The sequence below is a fragment of the Lithobates pipiens genome, unplaced genomic scaffold (genome assembly GCF_037356315.1).
Source record: "Lithobates pipiens isolate NorthernLeopardFrog02 unplaced genomic scaffold, aLitPip1_a1.2 Scaffold_16, whole genome shotgun sequence".
Classification (NCBI taxonomy): Eukaryota; Metazoa; Chordata; class Amphibia; order Anura; family Ranidae; genus Lithobates; species Lithobates pipiens.
In genome coordinates this window covers 73,659,179-73,684,861 of record NW_027507748.1, presented here as the reverse complement: position 1 = coordinate 73,684,861, position 25,683 = coordinate 73,659,179, and the positions used below count along the sequence as shown (strand labels likewise).

The 25,683-nt window shown below is 44.6% G+C and overlaps 1 protein-coding gene across 1 annotated transcript in view; it reads right to left on the bottom strand.

Moving 5' to 3' along the window:
• Positions 1-25,683, bottom strand: part of MRPL39 (mitochondrial ribosomal protein L39) — a 211,353-nt gene that overhangs the window by 19,973 nt on the left and 165,697 nt on the right. Inside the window, exon 9 of the mRNA XM_077480042.1 lies at positions 1,768-1,815. Within this exon, the coding sequence (XP_077336168.1) occupies positions 1,768-1,815 (48 nt within the window). The remainder of the gene's footprint in view (positions 1-1,767; positions 1,816-25,683) is intronic.

Here is a 25,683-nt window from a genome sequence, read left to right as displayed (position 1 = left end):
CGGATATGGCTGGCTGCTTCCGTCCATCAAGTGGATATGGCTGGCTGCAGTATGTCTGGCTGCCTGCTACTGTCCCCCAAGCGGGTATAGCTGGCTGCTTCTGTCACCAAGATGGGTATGGCTGGCTGCTGCTGTCCCCCAAGCAGGTATGGCTGGCTGTCTGCTGCTCTCCCCCAAGCAGGTATGGCTGGCTGCCTGCTGCTGTCCCCCAAGCAGGTATGGCTGGCTGCCTGCTGCTGTCCCCCAGGTGGGTATGGCTGCCTCCTAATGTCTCCCAGGTGGGTATGGCTGCCTGCTACTGTCCCCCAAGCGGGTATAGCTGGCTGCTTCTGTCACCAAGATGGGTATGGCTGGCTGCTGCTGTCCCCCAAGCAGGTATGGCTGGCTGTCTGCTGCTCTCCCCCAAGCAGGTATGGCTGGCTGCCTGCTGCTGTCTCCCAGGTGGGTATGGCTGCCTCCTAATGTCTCCCAGGTGGGTATGGCTGCCTGCTAATGTCTCCCAGGCGGGTATGGCTGCCTGCTTCTGTCCCTCAAGCGGATATGGCTGGCTGCTTCCGTCCATCAAGTGGATATGGCTGGCTGCAGTATGTCTGGCTGCCTGCTACTGTCCCCCAAGCGGGTATAGCTGGCTGCTTCTGTCACCAAGATGGGTATGGCTGGCTGCTGCTGTCCCCCAAGCAGGTATGGCTGGCTGTCTGCTGCTCTCCCCCAAAGCAGGTATGGCTGGCTGCCTGCTGCTGTCCCCCAGGTGGGTATGGCTGGCTGCCTGCTGCTGTCCCCCAGGTGGGTATGGCTGGCTGCCTGCTGCTGTCCCCCAGGTGGGTATGGCTGGCTGCCTGCTGCTGTCCCCCAGGTGGGTATGGCTGGCTGCCTGCTGCTGTCCCCCAGGCAGGTGCGGCTGCTGCTGTTCCCAAGGCGGGTATGACTGGCTGCTGCTCCCCAGGTGGGTATCACTGGCTGCTGCTGTCCCATGCGGAGAGCATTTAGTATCACTCTGTCTGTGACAGGAGCCGGCGCTATGCCGGAAGCATCGCCTCTGCTCTCTACTCCAGCTGCATGCTTCCTCTACAGCCAGCTCCATTCTACCCACTGATACTCTGGGATGGAGGTCGCGGACCACATCAGAGGGCAACCCTGGCGTAAGTCCTCATACCACTCTGTAAAGGCTATTTTCTCTGATTAACATGTTATGTGCATATCAAACATTAGGTTGCTGTGAGCTGCACTGTTCATAACTGACAGTTACAATCTACTTAGTCTAATTCCTAAGCACATCAGGGCTTTTTCCTGCACAGGTGTTCCACAATCCCCTGTACATTTTGAAGAAATGTGAATAATCACAAAAACCAGAGATAGAGCGGTAATTAATTTTAGCCAAGTACACAAAGCCTACATTTTCAAAGGCAGAAAATATGAACAACCATTGAAAATACCATTAACCAAAAAAAAAAAAAGTCTACTACAATTTAACTCTGAGCTGTTATTTGGGGCAGCTATAGAGATTTTATATTTACTTTATTGCTGACTGTCTAATTTTACATGCCACAGGCTGTAAATGTGAGGAATTATCCCACTGCAGTCTGCTTTTCCCTATAACAAAATGCACTAAAGGATCTGCAATCGTCTGGGCCATTTTATGAGCCAGTTTTTCCCAATTCTCCTCCTCGGAAGTTTATTTCATTCGAATGTTTCATTAATCCTGTGCAACAAAGGTGTCACGAGTTGCCGGTGTACTATACGTGCGCAGTGCATTGTGGGTAGGCTTACCAGCTTTTCGGCTCTTGTTCTCAGTTTATTCCAGATTGTGTGATGAGCCTGCAGCAGAATAAAAGTCACAATGAGTCACATTAGATAATTAAAATGCAACAGAAACCACAAACTAAGAAAAACTGTTTAATGTAGATGTTTTAATGGGTTCTAATGTGCGAGACGCTCAATCCAAACTGCTAAATACATAACTGAAATGTGTGCACAGCCACTTCTATGTAGGGAGAAGTCTTCCCTGGCAAGATGCCTACAGAGGATCATGTCCACATTCCCTGTAAGGCCTCGTTCACAAGTATGTATAATATATATATATATATATATATATATATATATATATATATATATATATATATATATATATATATATATATATATATATATATATATATATATATATATATATATATATATATATATATAGAGAGAGCATACACCATGCAAGGGTCGTATTTGTCTGAATGGTGCATCCCCATGCAGGGAGTCCCATTCATATCAATGGGGATGCAGCAGTTGCTCCCAATTTGACAGCTGTACGCATGCATGGACCCAAACTCAGACAGCGTGCGTTCAGGGTCTTGCACCCATACCTGCGAGGCTGTTAAATTGGGAGCACCAGCTGTATCTGTGCAACTGCTGCATCCCAATTGATATGAATGGGACTATGTGCACAGGGATACATGGAACACCTGTGTAATCCTATGCAGGCAAACAGGACTCCCGCACAGATGTACACCAAAGTGAATGAGGCCTAAAGGCTTGCACTTCATATATAGTGGGCAAAATAAGTAAAATAAAATCAACAAGAGTTTTTATTGATGAGAACTTAGGGCACCACACGGAATGTTTACAAAGGCCTACAGTCAACGAACAGTAATATCTATTACAATTCTAACATTCTACAGGAACTTGACAGTGCATAGCCATTGACATCTAACCCATTTGTTAAGAATCATTGTAAGGGTCCTGCCGTCCTCACTGTTCCCCTATCGAAGGGGGGCTCAACATGTTAGCAAGAATATTAAAATTCAGCATTTGTTTTTTTTAAGTAAATATATTTCTAAAGGTACTATTGACATTCAATTTTCACCACGTCGGTAAAAACCCAAGCAACCCATACCTATGAAGAAACCAAAACAAAAAAGTTCAGAAATTAAGTTATGTGTAATAAAATGGAATGACAGGGAAAAAGTACTGAACGCATGAAGAAATGGAGGTGCAAAAAGGCATGGAAAGCCAGCTGGAATCTATCAATAATTAGAAAGCGATCTTGCCCCTTATCAGGGCAAATTATTATCGGCTGGTTCAGTCTTAAGTGATTGCCTATAAAAAGGTGTCATTACCAAGGTGTCACACAAACATCGCATGATGGGTAAAGAGCTCTCTCAAGACCTTTACAAGCTTATTGTTGCAAAACCTACTGATGACATTGGTTACAGAAGTATTTCTAAGCTTCTGAATGTTCCAGTGAGCACTGTTGGGGCCATAAGCCAAAGTGGAAAGAACATAATTTCACCATAAACTGGCCACAACCAGGTGCTCCTTGCAAAATTTCCAAAAGAGGAGTGAAAAGAATTATCAGAAGAGTTGTCAAGAGCCAAGGACCACTTGTGGAGTGCTTCAGAAAGCAGGTATAATTGTTTAACCACTTCAGCCCCAGAAGATTTGGCTGCTGAATGATCAGGCCATTTTTTGCGATACGACAATGTGTTGCTTTAGCTGACAATTGCGCTGTCGTGCGATGTTGCACACAAACAAAATTGACATCCTTTTTCCGCAGAAAGAGAGCTTTCTTTTGGTGGTATTTGATCACCTCTGCGGTTTTTATTTTTTTGCGCAAAAAAAAAAAAAAAAAAAAAAAAAAAAAAGAGTAGCAACGATTTTGAAAAAAACAAAACAAAAAAAAACCCCAAATCTTTTACTTTTTGCTATAATAAATATCACAATTTAAAAAAAAACAAAAAACAAGTTTTCCCTTAGTTTAGGCCGATATGAATTCTTCTACATATTTTTGGGTTAAAAAAAAAAATTCCAATATTAGTTTGCACACAAGTTATAGAGTCTACAAAATAGGGGAAAGATTTATGGCATTTTTATTATTATTTTTTTTTTACTAGTAACAGCAGTGATCTGCAATTTTTATCGAGATTGCGATATTGTGGCGGACAAATTGGACACTTTTGACACATTTTTGAGACCATTGACAATTGTACAGCGCTATAAAAATGCACTGATTACTGTATAAATGTCACTAGGCATGTTCTAACTGTAGGGGGGATGGGACTGACTAGGGGAGGAGAGAGATCGGTGTTCTGTACTTAGTATGAACACACAATCTCTCTCCTCTCCCCTGAGAGAATTGGGATTTGTGTGTTGACACACACAGATCCCAGTTCTTGCTCTGTCACGGGAGACTGTGGGTGCCCGGCAGTCAACCCGCTTGCCGGGCACCCGCCTCCTACAGCGTCTTAAAGGGCTGACGTAGAGTTATGGCGGCTTGCCCAGGGGAGCTAACCTGCCAGAGTACAACTGCGGCAGCTGGTCCAGGACCGGTTAAAAGAAAACAATAAGAAATGCACTCAACCGCCATGGCCTGTATGCACGCTCACCAAGCAAGACTCCATTGCTGAAGAAACGGCATGTTGGCGCTCATTTAAAGTTTGCTGCACAACATTTAGACAAGCCTGTGAAATACTGGGGCACTTGGCAGGAGGGAGGGGCCAGGAGCGCTGACAAGGGACCCCAGAAGAGGAGAATTGGGCCTGCTCTGTGCAAAACCATTGCACAGAGCAGGTAAGTATGACATGTTTGTCATTTAATAAAAAAAAAAAACGCTTGCCTTTAATATCACTTTAAATACTTATAAGGTGATGCAGATTGTGTAGCTTTCCTCAGAGCACAGAAAGTGCACCAGCTGATTAATAATAAATCTGCCCCTTCTATTCAGAATGAATATGTGATCACTGTGGTGAAACAAAGAGGTATTTCTTCACAGCAAAAGTTAGGAATCTACTCCGTGCAACATACATTCTTCTTCCTCAAAAACATGGGGTTACACTTGAACTGATGCCAGAAGGCTGGCCAGGGAAATCGCACCTTCAACAGCCAGGGAAATTGCACCTTTGGAAAAAAAAGAAACAGCACCAGCCTCCTTTGTATTTCTCTCTGGACACGTTTCCTTTAACAACTGCGGCACTTTACAAAAATACACAAAACAACTTTGGGTCAGAAGATTTTAGTTTTCCAGGGTTTCTGTGCAAATTGCAGCCGCCACCATTAGAGTGAAGCCTCGGTGAGGGGTACAATCGCACAGAGGATAAAAACAATCAATACTAAACTCAGGCTCTCACGGTGCACTGGGAAAACAAAACTTTTTATCTGTACTCTCCACACAACATTCCCCACACTCCCCCAGCAACAAACTGCCATCTCAGCGTGATCCCATGAAAGGGTAGGCAAGCAAAATTGCCTTTCACAGCTTATATATAGTTTAATAATTCAGAAAATCTAGTATCTTATTAAAAGACAGAAAAAAAAAAAAAAAGAACACGCTATTATACTTCAGCACAAAAACTGCCGTTTTTACTTAAGACTCAGCAAGAAGGAGAAAACCAGGGACCACTTGGGGTTATCCGAAGTGTTCGTAAACAATCAACCTTTGTAATTATGCTAATATGAAGTGAAGGCTTCTAAGCGGCACTATTCACACAATAAAGCCTTGATTGTAATAGCGCTTTACAGCAGAATTTGAGACTTATGAAGAAAACAACAAAAAAAAAAGATAAAAGAGAATAAACAGTTAAAAAAAAAAAATGAAAAGAAAAACACAGCAATACTTTCTTAGAGAAAATAAAACAATTTCTCTGAATAAAAATATATAAAATAATAATATGAAAATAAAGGGGTGGATGTATTGCTAAAAAAAAAAAAAATAATTCAAGAGACCCAGGGGTCACTAAGTCACTAAGAGTTAAATAAAGGCAAATAAACTGCGGTAAAATAACGAATGCAGTAAATCAGTTCTGAAAGTTACATTTACTAAGAATTCTGTATTTTTTAGATTGTTCAGTAACTACCGCATTTTTTCATGTGGTATATTATCGCACGTGTCGGCGGTTAAGGGTTGTTTAAGGTAATTTCCTTATAACTAGGGTGTCCCGATACCACTTTTTTAAGACCGATTACAAGTACCGATACTTTTTTTTTCAAGTACTCGCCGATACCGATTCTTTTTTTTAATGTCATGTGACAGTTTGCCTGATGGGCACTGATAGGAGGAACTGACTGATGGGTGGCACTTATGGGCACTGATAGAAGGCACTTATGGGCACTAATAGGTGGCACTGACAGGTGGCACCGTCAAGTAGCTGGCACTGACATGTGGCACTTATGGGCACTGACAGGTGGCTGGCACTGCAATGCAGCAATAAATGACATGAGGAAAGGATTTATTTTTGAAATGCTGTGACACCCATCTTGGTACATCCTGCCACAGTAAGCAGCAGCAGACATCTTATTACACCCAGCTCAAACTATATGGGCTGGGTGTAACAAGATGTCCGCTGCTGACTGGAACTGTTGAAAGTGCTCTTTACTAGATTGTAGGGGTGCAATGGATCATCAATGATCCGAACGGGTCACCCTGCTCGGATCGGCACATGCCACGCTCCGCGGTCTCGGCCTTAGGAAAGGCCGCGGCTTCGGCCTAGCTCCGAAGCGGCAGCCATCTTTCTACACCCAATGTGATCGCTCCATTAAATTACAGAGCGATCACTTGTAAATAAACCGGTGTCGTGACGCCAGTTCCTCTCTCCCCTCCGTGTACAGATCTGTACAGTGGAGGGGAGAGATCGGATGGAAGCAGCGCTGTGGGCTGCATCTGTAGTGCCCACAACGCTGCTTTGTGACAATTGCAATCGTAACATGCGATACCCAGCCATACTCTGCGATACCCAGCCATGCTCAGCCGTACCCAGCCATGCTCAGCCAATATTACAGTGGGGGGGATTGTGGATATTACAGTGGGGATTATATGGTGGTGGAATTTTCACAGGTTTTTGCAAATTCAATTATTATTTGCTGATCTGAAAAATGATCTGATCCATGACTCTGATCCGAGGAACGATCCGATCTGTGAGTTTTTTGATCCGTTGCACCCCTACTAGATTGTTCTATGTTTTTCGCCCAATTCTGTGCTTATGTTTATATTGTGGAAACTAATGAAAACTTGACTATATTTTATATATATATATATATATATATATATATATATATTTTTTACCATTTTTAAATTTCATGTTCCTATCCAAATTTAACTTGTTGTAATGGTGTATATAACCAAAAGTATTACAGTGGCCATTTCAAGAGGTCACTTCTAGATGGAGTAATTGCCATGGTTGAAATACCCCATGGTTGCACTATTGTAAACGTAAATGTTTACTATAAAACAAAAATATTATATTATATATTAAATGAAAAAAAAAATAAGTTCTTGATGTTAAATTTCAGCTGATGTTTGCATTTTATTTGCACTGCACGTCATGCTTTTTTGATTTAAAAAAAAAAAAAACTACTTGTATACTCGGGATGTATAATGCCACATTTTTGTGTGTCCACTGCTGGTGGAATAGTGTCAACTTTCTGTGGGTCCTCTGTGGGTGGAATTAGACCCCTTCCAGTGGGTATTCTTTGGTGGAATTCGGCTAGGGTTGCCACCTCATCCCTTTATAACTGAACATATATGAATTACACAGGTTATGTGTCTGATTGAGGTGGTAATTGAACTCACTTGGTTTCTTATCTGCATTACTGTAAATTAGCCTCAAAACATGTGTAATTCATATGTGTTTGGGTTTAAAGGGATGAGTAACCCTAAATTAGGCCCCTTTCTATGGGTTGAATTAGGCTCTTGGTGGGTGGAATGCCGTTTTCTGAGGGTTTGATTAGGCCCCCTTTGTGGTACCACACTGGTTACCGCCACCTAAAGTTTACGGCAAAATCTTTATTTATTATTATTATTTTTTTTTATGAATTAAACTTTATTTAACGTATGCAATCATTTATGCAAATGGTTAACATGATACCCTTATCACATGCCTTAAAGCTTAGTGAACTGACCCCCCAGTCTAGTAAAAGAGCAAGAGCACTTTATAGCCAGAACTTCCTTTCTGCATTTTTTTTAAAAATAAATAACTCAGCGCACATAACAATGTAGCTGCAATGCTCACCTTCAGTCTGTTCTCAATCCCATGAAAACTCTTCCCTGCCACTGGATGGAGCTCTTCTTCCTGGGTGACTGATAGCCAGTGTGTCTTCATGTGGGCCTGGGATTAGGATTGCAGTACTTTGGCACTGAACTTTGATCATAATTCATTACATGGGCAGCACAGTGGGTAAGTGGCTAGCACTTCCGCTTAGCAGCACTGGGAGTGTCTGGTTTAATCCCAACCACGACACTACTTGCCAGGAGTTTGCTTTTTCTCCCTGTGTATTCTGCGGGTACTCTGGTTTCCTCCCACACGCCAAAGAAATGCTGGTAGGTTAACTGGATCCTGTTTAAATCGGTCCTAGTATGTGTATGGATGTGAGTTAGGGACCTTAGATTGTAAGCTCAATGGGGGCAGGGACTGATGTGAATGTACAATATACAGTATGTGTGTTAAAGTGCTGCGTAAATTGACAGCGCTATAGAAGCACCTGTAATAATAGTTACATAAGAATGTTGGGGAGGGGGGAGCAAGGGGTGTTTGGATTTAAAGATAGAAGATGATTAAAAATTCAACCTCCTTAATTCAGGGATCCCGTTTCATTCATAGAAGCTAAAGCATGGCTTCTGTGAATCCAGCAGTTGGGTAGAAAGGGTGGGCATATTTGGGATTAGAGGTCGACCGATAAGGGTTTTTCTCTGGACAATGACGATATTTAGAAATCAGGGCGGCCTATGGCCAATATATGATGCCGATTTTTGTGGCCAATATTTTAGGCATATTTTTTCTTTTTTTGGTAGATGGAACTGGTTGGCACTGGCAGGTGGCTCTGATAGGCAGGTGGCACAGATTGGCACTGGTAGGTTTCACAATTAGCCGATATAGTGTAACTGTGCGAAACTGACATAACTGAATGCAGAGAAAGACCAGCTGTCAAAATTCAGTGGTGATGTCGTAGGTGGGCGGGATCCATAAAGGGGACGGGACCACATGCACCTAGCGGCCTGCCCAAATCCCATCCCATTGGCTTGTGTTTGATAGCTTCTGGGTCCTGCCCACCCCCAACATCAACGCTGAATTTTGACAGCTCCTCTCCCTCTGCATTCCGTTACATATGTCCGTTTCACACACTCAGTGGTTCTGGCAGGCGTCACTCTGCCAATGGAGTGTGGGGAATGGAGGAGGAACACTTGTGGGCCAACAGGGCACAGTGTAGTCAGTAATTGGCCGAATTTGCAATCGGCTGATGCCGCTTTTTTAAAGGCCAAATATCAGCCGATCTCTAGATGAAAGCCTCTGACAACCCCTAAATTATATTAAAGAACTGTGGCCAAAGCTCTTTTGGCTTTACTTCTCCTGTGGGACACTTAGTTCTGCCCTCCAGTGACCAAGACTCAGCCGACAGCGGGTTAAAGCCAGCCAACAGCTGATGACACAGAACTGGTCCATGGCTCTGTAGGGATCCTGTCAATAAAGTTGGGGGCTGCCTGAATGTTTGACCCGCATGTCTGAGGTTTCCCAGCGTGCTGCTGAGAGCCTTAGCCAGCTGCTACTGCCAGCATCCCCCCCCACAGTCCAATGCTCCAGTGAGCACTGGAGAAGCAGAGCACAGAGTGGTGACCGACATTCACCACTCTTCCCACCAGTGCGAGCATCCATGACACCTGAAGATTGCGAGTGTGGGAGGGCATGGACAGAGGAGGTTTTCTACTAACAGCAGAGGAATCAGCATGAGGGACACCTCCTAATGATTGCAAATGATGTCCCTTGTGCGGATCTATCCGTTTTTAATTTTAGTTACACTTAAGCCGCGTACACACGGGCGGACTGTATGGCCTTCTTAGTCCGTCATACAATCCGACGGACAGTCCGTCATACTTTCGAATGAACGGACTTGCCCACACACACCACTTTTTGAGCGGACTAATACGGCGTACTAAGTCCGCCATACTATCCGCCCTACTTTTGAAATGAACGGACTCGCCCACACATGCGGAGGAAAGTCCGCTCATTTAGAGCGCGTCTCCAGGTAGGCAGGGCCCGCGAAGGAGACGTCGCTGACCCCGCCGCCTGGAATGGACTTAAAGGGGAACCCCAACGCTGAAAAAAATCGGCGTGGGGGTCCCCCCCCCAAGTCCACAACAGACCCTTGTCCGAGCACGCTACCCCGCCGGCCAGGAAAGGGGGGCGAGCGAGCGCCCCCCCTCCTGAGCCGAACCAGGCCGCGTGCCCTCAACATGGGGGGGTGCCTTGGGGAAGGGGGGGCCGCGCGCCCCCCCCCACCCCAAAGCACCTTGTCCCCATGTTGATGAGGACAAGGGCCTCTTCCCGACAACCCTGGCCGTTGGTTGTCGGGGTCTGCGGGCGGGGAGCTTATCGGAATCCGGGAGCCCCCTTTAATAAGGGGGCCCCACCGGATACCGGCCCCCCACCCTATGTGAATGAGTATGGGGTACAATGTACCCCTACCCATTCACCTGTAAAATAAAAGTACAAAAAAAAACACAACACATGAGATAAAATACTTTATTGCACAGCTCCGGGGGTCTTCCGTCTTCGGGGGTCTTCTCGCCGGACTGCTCCGCTATCTTCTTGTAGCTCTTTTGCTAGCGGAGGAGTCCGGCTTTCTTCCTCGCCGCCGGCCTCTTCTCCCGACTTCGGGGGTCTTGTCCCCCTCTTCGGTTCTTCTGCCGGGCCACCGCGCCTTCTTATAGCTCTTTTACAGGCGGTGGCCCGGTCTTCTGTCGCCGCCGTCGCTGCCGCCTTCCGTTCTTCTTCTTCTTCTTCTCCAGGAGATGTTGCCTCGACGATCTCTCCGGCCGGAATGCCAGGGACGCACTGCGCGGCCACTTATATAGGGACAAGGGGCGGTGTCACATGGCTTTATGTCACATGGGTTGGTCACATGGGTTGATGTCACATGGGGACTATGACATCGTAAGGGGGCGGGGTCACCATGTGACACCAACCCATGTGACATAAAGCCATGTGACACCGCCCCTTGTCCCTATATAAGTGGCCGCGCAGTGCGTCCCTGGCATTCCGGCCGGAGAGATCGTCGAGGCAACATCTCCTGGAGAAGAAGAAGAAGAAGAACGGAAGGCGGCGGCGGCGACAGAAGACCGGGCCACCGCCTGTAAAAGAGCTATAAGAAGGCGCGGTGGCCCGGCAGAAGAACCGAAGAGGGGGACAAGACCCCCGAAGTCAGGAGAAGAGGCCGGCGGCGAGGAAGAAAGCCGGACTCCTCCGCTAGTAAAAGAGCTACAAGAAGATAGCGGAGGAGTCCGGCGAGAAGACCCCCGAAGACGGAAGACCCCCGGAGCTGTGCAATAAAGTATTTTATCTCGTGTGTTGTGTTTTTTTTTGTACTTTTATTTTACAGGTGAATGGGTAGGGGTACATTGTACCCCATACTCATTCACATAGGGTGGGGGGCCGGTACCCGGGGGCCCCCTTATTAAAGGCACCCCCCCATGTTGAGGGCACGCGGCCTGGTACGGCTCAGGAGGGGGAGCGCTCGCTCGCCCCCCTTTCCTGGCCGGCTGGGTAGCGTGCTCGGACAAGGGTCTGTTGTGGACTTGGGGGGGGACCCCCACGCCAATTTTTTTCGGCGTTGGGGGTCCCCTTTAAGTCCATACCAGGCGGTGGGGCCAGCGACGTCTCCTTCGCGGGCCCCGCCTACCTGGATACCCGCTCGAAATGAGCGGACTTTTCTCCGGGCGGGAAAAGTCCGCTCATTTCAAAAGTACGGCGGACTGGCACACACACGGGCGGATTGTCCGCCGAAATGCGAGTACGACGGACAGTATTACGGAAATTCCGAAATACTTAGTCCGCCAGACTGCACGCTGAAAAAGTCTGCTGAAGCCCACACACGAGCGGACTGTCCGCTGAAATGTGTTTCGGCGGACTAAGTAGGCCATACAATCCGCCCGTGTGTACGCGGCTTTAGGGTTGAAAAATTGATGTTAACCATTTTAGATGCTCCTTTCTAATAACCCCACCATATGTATTGTGCTGGCAGATACCATAATCATCATCAAGGCATTTTCGCCCACGTAACTGCTGCCCCCTGGATATTTTCTCTTTTTCTGACTATTCTCTGTAAACCCTAGAGATGGCCGTTCGTGAAAATGTCAGTAGATCAGCAGTTTTTGATATTCTCAGACCAGCCCATCTGGCACCAACAAGCATGCCAAATACAAAATCTCTTAAATTCACTTTCTTCCCCATTCTGATGCTGCGTCTTCACCACGTCTAGATGCCCAAATGCATTGAGCTGCTGCCATGTGATTGGCCGATTAGCTATTTGTATTACCAAACAATTGAACAGGTGTACCTAATAAAGTGGCCAGTGAGTATATATATATATATATATATATATATATATATATATATATATATATTATATACATACATACATACATATACTTCGATATATATAACCTGTTTTACAGTCAACAGATTTAAGCTTCCACCCCTACCAAAAAGCAGAATAAATGTCCAGGACCATATATTTCTCAATTATTGCTAGACCACACAGCTTGCTCCAAGACCCGGCCTGGACTACAACAGGAAGGGACAGCAGCACAGCACTGATGTAATCCCTCTGCTCTCTCATCCTACAAGCATGTTCAGGCAACACTGTAAACAGAGCACTGAGTATTCCACTACCTAGTAGGATTTGTAGGATATGACAAGTGCTTGCTGCATTTAACAATTTGAAAATATATACCGTATTTTTCGGACTATAAGGCGCACGTAAAAGCCTAAATTTTCTCACAAAATCGACCGTGCGCCTTATAATCCGGTGCGCCTTATATATGACCTGTTGACATCGCTGGAGTTCTTTGGTTAATGCACCCGGAATGATGGCAAGCACCGAATTAGTTTTCTTCACTTGGGCTTTAACAGTATCTGTCAGATGGGCGCGCATGGAGTCACAGATCAATAGGGATGGAGATTCGTGGAAAAAGCCACCCGGTCTCTTACCGTAAACCGACGTACCGTAAACCTCTCTCAGGTTGTTCTACTGCGTGACTGATAGCGATGAGTTTGAAATCCGCTTCGTAAGCATGTCTCTTAACAGGAGCCATTTTTGGGGCAGCGGGTATACCGTAGAAAATGAACGAATGAATGCGCACACCTCCTGACTAAGATGGCCGTAATGCCCAATCCAAGCAGTGCAGCTTCGTGGGATTACCAAAGCTAGGAAGCTGCACTGCTTGGATCGGGCATTACGGCCATCTTAGTCAGGAGGTGTGCGCATTCATTCGTTCATTTTCTACGGTATACCCGCTGCCCCAAAAATGGCTCCTGTTAAGAGACATGCTTATGATGCGGATTTCAAACTGAAGGCTATCAGTCATGCAGTAGAGCATGGAAATAGAGTAGCTGCGAGAGAATTCAACATTAATGAATCAATGGTACGGAAGTGGAGGAAGCAAGAAGATGCCCTGCGCCAGGTAAAGAAGACCAAACTGAGTTTCCGAGGAAACAAAGCAAGATGGCCACAGTTGGAGGACAAAATTGAACAGTGGGTTATTGAACAGAGAACCGCAGGTAGAAGTGTCTCTACTGTCTCTATTCGACTCAAAGCAACAGCGATCGCACGCGACATGGAGATCAACGACTTTCGAGGAGGTCCCTCTTGGTGCTTCCGTTTCATGAAAAGGCGGAATCTCTCTATCCGCACAAGAACCACTATGTCACAGCAACTGCCAAAGGATTACGAAGAAAAGCTGGCCATTTTCCGTACCTACTGCAAGAACAAGATCAATGAACAGAAGATCCGACCAGAGCACATCACCAACATGGACGAGGTCCCCCTTACCTTTGATATCCCTGTAAACCGTACTGTCGAGAGAACAGGGACCAGTACGGTATCTATACGCACTACAGGAAACGAGAAGTCATCCTTCACTGTAGTTCTCGGTTGCCAGGCTAATGGCCAGAAACTACCACCCATGGTAATTTTCAAGAGGAAGACTCTGCCAAAAGAAAAGTTTCCGGTTGGCATCATCATCAAGGCTAACCCGAAGGGCTGGATGGACGAGGAGAAGATGAGTGAGTGGCTGAGAGAGGTTTACGTCAAGAGACCGGGTGGCTTTTTCCACGAATCTCCATCCCTATTGGTCTGTGACTCCATGCGCGCCCATCTGACAGATACTGTCAAAGCCCAAGTGAAGAAAACTAATTCGGTGCTTGCCATCATTCCGGGTGGATTAACCAAAGAACTGCAGCCACTAGATATAGGTGTCAACAGGTCATTTAAAGTTAAATTGCGAGCTGCGTGGGAGCATTGGATGACAGAAGGCGAACACACATTCACCAACACAGGGAGGCAACGCCGGACGAGTTACGCCACTATCTGCCAGTGGATCTTGGATGCCTGGGCGAAGGTATCAGTCACCAGTGTAATCCGAGCTTTCAAGAAGTCCGGAATTATCACTGAACAGCTAAGTACCGGTACCGATGACAGCAACGAGACTCACTCGGATACTGATGAGAATGATGAGAGGGATACGGGCGTGCTTGATGCCGAAATTGCCCAATTGTTAAACTCAGACACTGAAGATGAAGAATTTGATGGATTTGCGGGAGAAGAATAAAGTGAAAAAGTGAGTGTCTGGTTTTGTACGGTATTCACCGGTAACTGAACAGTGTTAAGAGTTATTGAAGAATAAAGTGAAAAAGTGAGTGTCTGGTTTTGTACGGTATTCACCGGTAACTGAACAGTGTTAAGAGTTATTGAAGAATAAAGTGAAAAAGTGAGTGTCTGGTTTTGTATTTAACTGAACAGTGTTAAGAGTTATTGTTATAGACCATTTTATGGTTATTGCTAAAGAGTTGAATAAAATTTGACTTACAGTACCGCATCCGAGTTGTGTTTCATTAAATGTGCCTTATAATCCAGTGCGCCTTATAGTCCGATGCGCCTTATATATGGAAATATCCATTTTATCAGCCGGTCGTTGCTAGTGCGCCTTATAATCCGGTGCGCCTTATAGTCCGAAAAATACGGTACATGACTGAATGTTTTATACATCGGCCTGTACTTTTGCCTTAGTGATTGTGCTCACTGTAAAATACCGTACATTGAAATCTACATACAGGTACATAATTATATATACTGTATCTGTCAAAGCTGTTGCTTTCTCGTTTCCTGCTGATAAAGTGGTAGTAAACTCTACATTTTTATTTTTACCAACAGGTAAGCTTATAATAAAGCAAAAGTAAAATGAACATTCTACTGCAGCCTCTCTCAACCTTTTCAGCACAGAGGAACCCTTGAAATAGTTCTCTGGTTTTGGGGGAACCCCTGCTAAAAATTAGAAATCTACAACTCATGATACAATAGTGTGATGGTCAGTAGGAAGAATGGTCCTTACACTTGTGGTCATTGGGAAGTATTACCTCCTTACAGATAGCTAAAAAGATCTATGGTGTCAGTGGGGATTTATCTGAGAGGCAGAAATTGCCCAATGCTGAAGGAACCCCTAGCAACTTCTGGAGGAACCCTAGGGATCCACGGAACCCTGGTTGAGAATCACTGTTCTAGTGAGTAGCAGCCGGTGAAATCACCAGCGTATACCTGTGCCATTCTTTCCAAGCTGTGCCGTGGCCACGACTCCCGTGCACATGTGCGGGAGTGACAACATCGCGGCTCGACCATTCAAGCGTCCGCAGCCCACGAACCCGGAAGCTGGCGCATACTAACACATTATGCCTTTAGCTTGCAAGAAGAGTTGTTGTTTTTTTTTTACTCAAGGTTTACTACTGCTTTGAAATGGTGCTTTACTAAGGGAACATACAGGTGGCCTTAAAGTATTGTAGAACTAAATTCAAAAACTATTTTTGGTAGTTTTGGATAAGGTAGGCAGGGTTAGAACACCTATCAGATTTATATTTCTAGTAAACAATTCATTCTGCACACCTTTAGCGCCTTCCAGTGGTATGCCTGGTCCATGGTGATGCTGCAAAATACACATGCAAAAACAGCCAGCACACTATAAATAAAACCTCAATCTTATGCGGAGGTCACAAATACAAAAGTTCAACTACAAAAAGCATAATTCTATCAATTTAACCACTTCCGGACCACCGCACGCCGATATATAGGTCCTAAGTTTGAAGAGGAATAGCATTGTTATGACAGCAGCTAGCTGACATAACCCCGGTATCCTCTTTTTTTCGGCTGGCAGTCCGGTTTCTGTTAATAGTGGTCTCTGGGGCGGATTTGCTGCAAGATAATTTTTTATAGCAAGCGGGAGAGGGGCCCCCCTCCCTCCGCCGCTTCCTGGAGCCATCGGCAGCGGCGATCGGATCCTCTCATGTCAGTGGCATGGAGACAGGTGAGAGGAAGATGGCCCCTCACCCGTCTACATACCATTGCAGGGCGGAAGCGACATCAAAATGTCACTTCCGCCCATAGCTCTTAAAAGGGCCATATTTAAAAAAAAAAAATTAATTGCATTTTAGTTGTAAATATGAGATCTGAGGTCTTTTTGACCCCAGATCTCATATTTAAGAGGTCCTGTCATGCTTATTTTCTATTACAAGGGATGATTACATTCCTTGTAATAGGAATAAAAGTGACCTTTTTTTCTTTTGTTTTAAAGAACAGTGTAAAAAAAAAAAAAAAAAAAGGTAAAATAAGTAGAGTAAGAGCAATAATTCTAGCCCTAGACTGCCTCTGTAACTCAAAACATGCAACCTGTAGAATCTTTTAAACGTTGCCTATGGGGTTTTTTTAAAGGGTAAAAGTTTATCGCCATTCCACGAGCGGGCGCAATTTTGAAGAATCACATGTTGGGTATCACTTTACTCGGCGTCACATTATCTTTCAAAATATAAAAAAAATATTGGGCTAACTTTACGGTTGTCTTATTTTTTAATTAAAAAAAGTGTATTTTTTCCAAAAATAGCACGCTTGTAAGACCGCTGCGCAAATACGCTGTGACAGAAAGTTTTACATATAGTTAGTTATAGTTAGTCAGGTTGAAAAAAGACACAAGTCCATCCAGTTCAACCTTAAAAACAAATAAATCAAAAAAAAATAATCGTACAATCCAAATACCCAATTTTATGCCCACAATCCAGAGGAAGGCGAAAAAAAAAACCCAGCAGAGCATGCTCCAATTTGCTACAGCAGGGGAAAAAAATTCCTTCCCGATCCCCCAAGAGGCAATCGGATTTTCCCTGGATCAACTTTACCTATGTTAGTACCCAGTTATATTATGTACATTCAGGAAAATATCCAGGCCTTTCTTAAAGCAATCTACTGAGCTGGCCAGAACCACCTCTGGAGGGAGTCTATTCCATATTTTCACAGCTCTAACTGTGAAGAAACCTTTCCGTACTTGAAGATGAAATCTCTTTTCCTCTAGACGTAAAGAGTGCCCCCGTGTCCTCTGGGTTGACCGTAGAGAGAACAACTCAACACCAAGTTCACTATATGGACCCCCAATATATTTGAACATGTTGATCATATCCCCCCTTATTCTCCTCTTCTCAAGTCGTTTTGCAATGACCGCCATTTTATTCTGAAGGGCGTTAGAAAAAAATGTATAATGTTTGAGGGTTCCAAGTAATTTTCTAGCAAAAAAACAGTTTTTAAAGTGGTTGTAAACCCTTACAAACCACTTTGACCTACAGGTAAGTCTAGATTAAGGCTTACCTGTAGGTCCAAGAAATATCTCCTAAACCTATATGGTTTAGGAGATATTTGCCAGAAAACAGGCACCGCTGTCTACGGCGCAGGCGCACTGAGCGCGGCATTCTCAACGACGGAGCTGCCGTGCGTGTGGGCTCCCGTGCGCATGCGCGGGAGTGACGTCATCGCGGCTTCGCCGAATGACAGCGGCGGAGCTGCGAGACTCCACCAAGAAGATGGATGCGGCGGACTACAGGGGACAGCGGCGACTTCGCTGGCTCCTGTGTCAGGTAAGTGACACATAATGGACTACTATGCGATGCATAGTAGTCCATTATGCTTTGCCTTTGCAGGGAATGAAAGAGGAAGTAAACCCATCAGGGTTTACTTCCTCTTTAACTTGTAAACAACAAATCTCAAAAAGAGGCTCTGTCCTTAAGTGGTTAAGCACAACAAATATATTCCGTTCAATTCTGCACAAAAAAAAGCACGATTTCATAAGTTCAAGTACAAAAACAAATAGGTCCATTAATTCAAGTACAAAAAAAAAAAAAAAAAACACAAACACTTTCCACCATTTCAAGTACAAAAAACAGAACGCCAACAAGTTTGGTAGAATTATGCCGTCTGTACTTAAACGTTTAAATGTATGACCTCAGTAAAAGATTGAGGTTATTTAGTTGTGTTCTCGCTGTTTTCCAGTGGTTTATATTGAAGAGATTCGGCCTTTCTACACTATTTGCCTTGGTGACCACTTTCACTGGGAAAGAAAGTGATATTAAAAGAGTTACAGTTATTATTGTAAAAATAAGGCCGCGTACACACGGGCGGACTGTCTGCCCAACTAAGTCCGTCAGACAATCCGACGGACAGTCCGTCCTACTTTCGAATGAACGGACTTGACCACACACGATGAACAGACAGTCCGCCGAAAGCTTGCGCGATGACGTGTACAGCACGTACGACGGGACTAGAAATACGACGTCCAATACACTGCAATGCAACCTTTCGCCGTGTAAATCCTTTCTGAGCATGCGCCATACTTAGTCCGTCGAACTAGCATACTGACGAGCGGACTGTCCGCTGAAACCAAGTTTGGACGGACAATATTACGGAAATTCCGAAAGACTTAGTCCGCCAGACTGTCCGCTGAAAAAGTCAGCTGAAGCCCATACACGAGCGGACTGTCCGCTGAAACACGTTTCAGCGGACCAAGTCCGTCAGACAGTCCGCCCGTGTGTACGCGGCCTCACAGCGGAAAATTTTCAGTGGGGATACCTGAAATTTTCTTCATTTTAGAAAGCTTTCATACAGCGCTGAAAATAATTATTTGATCCCCTGCAGAGTTTGTATTTTTCCCCCCACAAAGAAATGAAGGGTCTATAATTTGCACCATAGGGGTATTTTAAATCATAGAGACAGAATATCAACCAAAAATCCAGAAAAAACACATAAAACAAATGCTATCAATTAAGTTGCAGTTCAGTGTGTAAAATAAATATTTGATCCCCAAACAAAACATGACTTAGTACTTGGTGGAGAAACCCTTGTTGGCAAGCAAAGAGGTAAGACGTTGGTGACCAGGTTTGCACATCTCAGGAGGAATTTTGGTCCACTCTTATTTACATATCTTCTCTAAATCCTGGTGGTCTCTTGGCAACTCGAAGTTTCAGCTCCCTGCATACATTTTCCATAGGATTAAGGTCTGGAGACCAGGCATATTATAATATATGCCTAGTCAGTCTCCAGACCTTAATCCTATAGAAAATTGATGGAGGGAGCTGAAACGTATTATAAAATATGCCCAGTCTACTCTATTATAAAAAATAAAATAAAAAAATGTAGATATGGTAACCATTTCATCCAGGCACTATTTTAAAATGGCACCTAGACATCTTCTGTGGTCCCGGTTGGCACTAGCACTGAAATCACTGTTTGTTAATGACAGCAAGGACACAATCGACGTGACGTCAGAGCGTAGGCTCTACCCCCCGGGTAAAGCCTACGTACCAATGTCCCACCGTCACTTCAGGTTATCACATGCTGCCTCTGCTGCATTTACCTGGAGCTTATTGTTTGGCGAGTTCATATTGGTGGAAGGGTATAAGCACCAACGGGTATATCTGTACGTGGTTAAGTCACTTTATTAAGATGGAAGATACTGAAGTACTATTAACCACTTGCACACCATTGCATGCCCATATAAATTGGCACAATGGCAGCGGGCAAATGGGTGCACCTGTGTGTCCCCTTTAAAAGCCGGGGATAGCGGATCACAGTGTGACTGTGCCCGCAGGACCAGCAGACTCGATGTCCTGCCGGTCTCCCGGCGATCGTGTCACAGAGCCTCAGAACGGGGAAGTGCCTATGTAAACAAGGCATTTCCCAGTTCTGGCTTGTGCCATGACAGATCACCGCACCATGACATCGGGAGCAGTGAACGCTGTCATGTGACTTGAAGCCCATCCCCCAGTTAGAAACACTCCTTAGGACCCACTTAACCCCTTCATCGCCCCCTAGTGGTTAACCCCTTCACTGCCAGCGTCATTTACACAGTAATCAGTGGATTTTTATAGTACTGATCGCTGTATAAATGACAATGGTCCCAAAATAGTGTCAAAAGTGTCCGCCATAATGTTGCAGTCCCGATAAAAACCACAGATCGCCACCATTACTAATAAAAAAAAAATGAAAAATAAAAATGCTGTAAAATGATCCCCTATTTTGTAGATGCTATAACGTTTGCGCAAACCAATTAACCACTTGCCGACCGCCGCACGACGATGTACGTCGACAGAATGGCACGCGCAGGCATAAGGGCTTACATGTACGTCCTTGCCTGCCCGCGGGTCAGGGGCCCCATCGGGCCCCCGCCCGGTGCCTGCGGCGGTCGGTATTCGTTCGGGAGCGATCCCGGACGAGGTGACGGCCATTCATTCATGGCCACCCCCTCGCGATCGCTCCCGACGAATGAAAATGTCCGGTGACATCACTTCCTCTCCTGTAATGTAAACACAGGAGAGGAAGTGATGTATTCTCTCCTCCGTGTCGGTATTTTTCGTTCGAGAGAGCATCGGTGAGTTGCACAAGCACTACACTACACAGTAGAACATGCCAGGCACACTCACACCCCCCCTTTACCCCCCGATCACCCCCCAATTACCCCTGCCCCCCCCAGTCACAGTGACACCAATTGCTTTTTTTTTTTTTTTTTTGCATTGGTCTCATTTGTGACTGTAATAACTGTTAGGGCAGTTAGGGTTAGCCCCCTTTAGTTCTAATGTGCCCCCCAACCCCCCCAATAAAGGTTTAACCCCGTGATCACCCCCCCTCGCCAGTGTCACTAAGGCTGGGTTCACATTGCAGCGGTTTATGAGAACGAATGTGATGCGCACCGCACTGCAGTGCAAATCACATCCGATCTCTGTGCGATTCGAGTTCAGCCATACAGATAGTATGGCTGAATTCGTGTCGCACCCGCCGCAAATTCGCACGGGACCCTTTTTTTGGCCCGCAGCAGAATCGGATCGCATGGGTGTTCACACCATGCGATCCGAGTTTGCAGATCGCACTGCGATATGCGAACTGATCTGGGGGTGTCATTAACATTTCACTGACACTCCCAGCAGTTCGCATAGGGCAGTGTGAACTGCCGCCGGGAGGCATGCGATGCGGGAACCCGCCGCGGATTCATGGCGTTCCCGCATCGCTCCAGTGTAAACCCAGCCTAATAAGCGATCATTTTTCTGATCGCTGTATTAGTGTCACAGGTGACGCTAGTTAGGCAGGTAGGTATTTAGGTTCGCCGCAGCTTTTTATAGCGCCAGGGACCCCCATATACTACCGCATAAAGCCCCCTGATTGCCCCCTAGTTAACCCTTTCACCAGTGATCACCATACAACTGTTACAGGTGACGCTGGTTGGTTAGTTATTTTTTTATAGTTTCAGGGCACCCGCCATTTATTACCTAATAAAGGTTTAACCCCCTGATCACCCGGCGGGTGTCATTTGTGACTGTAATAACTGTTAGGGCAGTTAGGGTTAGCCCCCTTTAGTTCTAAGGTACCCCCCTAACCCCCCAATAAAGGTTTAACCCCGTGATCACCCCCGTCGCCAGTGTCACTAAGGCTGGGTTCACATTGCAGCGGTTTATGAGAACGGATGTGATTCGCACCGCACTGCAGTGCAAATCACATCCGATCTCTGTGCGATTCGAGTTCAGCCATACAGATAGTATGGCTGAATTCGTGTCGCACCCGCCGCACCCGCCGCAAACTCGCACGGGACCCTTTTTTTGGTCCGCAGCAGAATCGGATCGCATGGGTGTTCACACCATGCGATCCGAGTTTGCAGATCGCACTGCGATATGCGAACTGATCTGGGGGTGTCATTAACATTTCACTGACACTCCCAGCAGTTCGCATAGGGCAGTGTGAACTGCCGCCGGGAGGCATGTGATGCGGGAACCCGCCGCGCATTCGTGGCGTTCCCACATCGCTCCAGTGTGAACCCAGCCTAATAAGCGATCGTTTTTCTGATCACTGTATTAGTGTCACAGGTGACGCTAGTTAGGCAGGTAGGTATTTAGGTTCGCCGCAGCTTTTTATAGCGCCAGGGACCCCCATATACTACCGCATAAAGCCCCCTGATTGCCCCCTAGTTAACCCTTTCACCAGTGATCACCATATAACTGTTACAGGTGACGCTGGTTGGTTAGTTATTTTTTTTATAGTTTCAGGGCACCCGCCATTTATTACCTAGTCTCACTAGTGTACCCCTAAGTTTAGGGGTGTCTACTTTCCAAAATGGGGTCATTTGGGGGGGGTTTGTGCCATCTTGGCATTTTATGGCCTTCAAAACTGTAACGCCCTTAGAAAGCCTGAAGGCGGTGCTTGGTTTTCGGGGCCCCGTACGCGGCTAGGCTCCCAAAAAGTCCCACATATGTGGTATCCCCGTACTCAGGAGAAGCAGCAGAATTTATTTTGGGGTGTCATTTCACATATGCCCATGGCATGCGTGAGCAATATATCATTTAGTGACAACTTTGTGAAAAAAAAAAAAAAAAAGTTTGTAATTTTCCCGCAACTTGTGGCAAAATATAAAATATTCCATGGACTCAACATGACTCTCAGCAAATAGCTTGGGGTGTCTACTTTCTAAAATGGGGTCATTTGTGGGGGTTTTGTGCCATCTTGGCATTTTATGGCCTTCAAAACTGTAATAGGTAGTGAGGAGTGAAGTCAAATATTTACGCCCTTAGAAAACCTGAAGGCGGTTCTTGGTTTTCGGGGCCCCGTACGTGGCTAGGCTCCCAAAAAGTCCCACATATGTGGTATCCCCGTACTCAGGAGAAGCAGCAGAATTTATTTTGGGGTGTCATTTCACATATGCCCATAGCATGTGTGAGCAATATATCATTTAGTGACAACTTTGTGTAAAAAAAAAAAAAAAAAAATATTTTTTGTCATTATTCAATCGCTTGAGGCAAAAAAATAAAATATTCAATGGGCTCAACATGCCACTTATCAATTTCCTTAGGGTGTCTACTTTCCAAAATGGGGTCATTTGGGGGGGTTTTGTACTGCCCTGCCATTTTAGCACCTCAAGAAATGAGATAGGCAGTCGTAAACTAAAAGCTGCGCAAATTCCAGAAAACGTACCTTAGTTTGTAGACGTGACAACTTTTGCGCAAACCAATAAATATACAATTATTGACTTTTTTTTACCAAAGACATGTGGCTGAATACATTTTGGCCTAAATGTATGACTAAAATTGAGTTTATTGGATTTTTCTAACAACAAAAAGTAGAAAATATAATTTTTTTTCAAAATTTGCGGTCTTTTTACGTTTATATCGCAAAAAATAAAAATCGCAGAGGCAATCAAATACCATCAAAAGAAAGCTCTATTTGTGGGAAGAAAAGGACGCAAATTTTGTTTGGGTACAACATTGCATGACCGCGCAATTACCAGTTAAAGCAGCGCAGTGCCAAATTGTAAAAAGACCTCTGGTCATTTACCAGCAAAATGGTCCGGTCTGAAGGTGGTTAATATACGCTTATTGCGATTTTTTTTTACCAAAAATATGTAGAAGAATACATTTTTTTATATATTTTTGGGGGATATTATAGCAAAAAGTAAAAAACAATGCGTTTTTTTTCAAAATTTATAGGTGATTAGAGGTGATAAAATACCACCAAAAGAAAGCTCTATTTGTGGGGGAAAAAAAGACACTAATTTTGTTTGGGTACAAAGTCACACGTCCACGCAATTGTCAGTTAAACTGACTCAGTGCCGAATCGCAAAAAGTGCTCTGGTCAGGAAAGGGGTAAATTCTTCCGGGGCTGAAGCGGTTAAGGGACAGATCAGGGACTGGAATTTTGACTGCTTTATGTTATTTTGTATGCAGACCCGTTACAATCATTGTTTAAGAAATGTATTTCATTTATAATCTTTTGTTTGTATACGATTGTTTGCACGAGCGCCATTCGTTTTAGGATATATAAATATTTCCTCCCAAAATGAATCCCAAGGTTGCAAAAGTGATGTCGGATGATCTGGATAACATTTGAATTTTTTGTAAATGCTTATGTAAGTGAATGCAATGTCATTCGAATTTTTAGCGATTACATGCCTGTAAAAAAAACAAATGTTACTGCCGTGTTAATTAAATCGTATCTTAATCTTATGCTAGCATTTTACCAAAACATTTTTCCCCTCTGTGCATCACAATGTTGAAAGGGTGATAAAGTTCTCCTGAAGTAGAATGCATACATTCACTATGATCCGTACCATTCCACAACATGATAAAAAAAGTAGCATCATTGTGATATTTTAATATGGTTATATTTTGCATTGTGTAATTTTGCACTATTTATTGCCAGTAATAGTCAATGAAATACAAATATATGTATCCAAATGTGCTACCAAATTAAATCTGTGTCTAAAAAAAGAAAAAAAAAAAAAAGAAGTCAAATATGTACAATGTACGAGGGGTCTTCAAAAAGTTTCTGACTTTTTGAAGAACACTTATAATTTATAATTATATAAACGCTATAAGGTATAATGTGCGAAACCGAGACATTGCTGAGAAAATGCCTGGGACTCAGGAGGATATAGGGAGAGAAAGACTCGGAGAATCAAGTGGTTAATGTGACAGAGGCAGTGAAGTGTGTTACTACCACTCAGAAATAAAGGAGAACTTAACCGCTTACCGACTACCTCACGCCGATATACGTCAGCAGAAGGGCTCGTACAGGCAAACTAACATATCTATATGTTGCCCTTTAAGAGGTGGCCTGTGGGAGCGGAAAGCTCCGCAAGTCGGGTCATGGGTGCCGCGGACTAGATGTCCGCGGGATACCCACGATCGTCTCAAGGAGGGGAAGAACGGGGACATGCTAATGTAAACAAGCATTTCCCCATTCTGCCTAGTGACAGTGTCACTGATCTCTGCTCCCTGTGATAGGGAGCAGAGATCAGTGACGTGTCACACACAGCCACGCCCCCCCACAGTTAGAATCACTCCTCAGGACATACTTAACCCCTACACTGCCAGTGTCATTTACACAGGAATCAGTGCATTTGTATAGCAGTGATTGCTGTATAAGTGACAATGGTCCCAAAAATGGGTCAGAAATGTCCGATGTGTCCTCCATAATGTCGCAGTCACAATAAAAATCACTGATCGACGCCATTACTAGTAAAAAAAAAAAAAAAAAAAATATTAATAAAAATGCCATAAAACTATCCCCTATTTTGTAAACGCTATAACTTTTACGAAAACCAATCAAATGCTTATTGCGATTTTTTTTACCAAAAATATGTAGAATACGTATCAGCCTAAACTAAGGTTTAAAACTGAACTATAACACTTTTTTTTTTTTAGATATTTTTGGGGGATATTTATTATAGCAAAATATAAAAAATGCGTTTTTTCAAAATTGACGCTCTTTTTTTGTATATAGCGCAAAAAATAAAAACCGCAGGGGTGATCAAATACCACCAAAAGAAAGCTCTATTTGTGGGGAAAAAAGAACGTCAATTTTGTTTGGGAG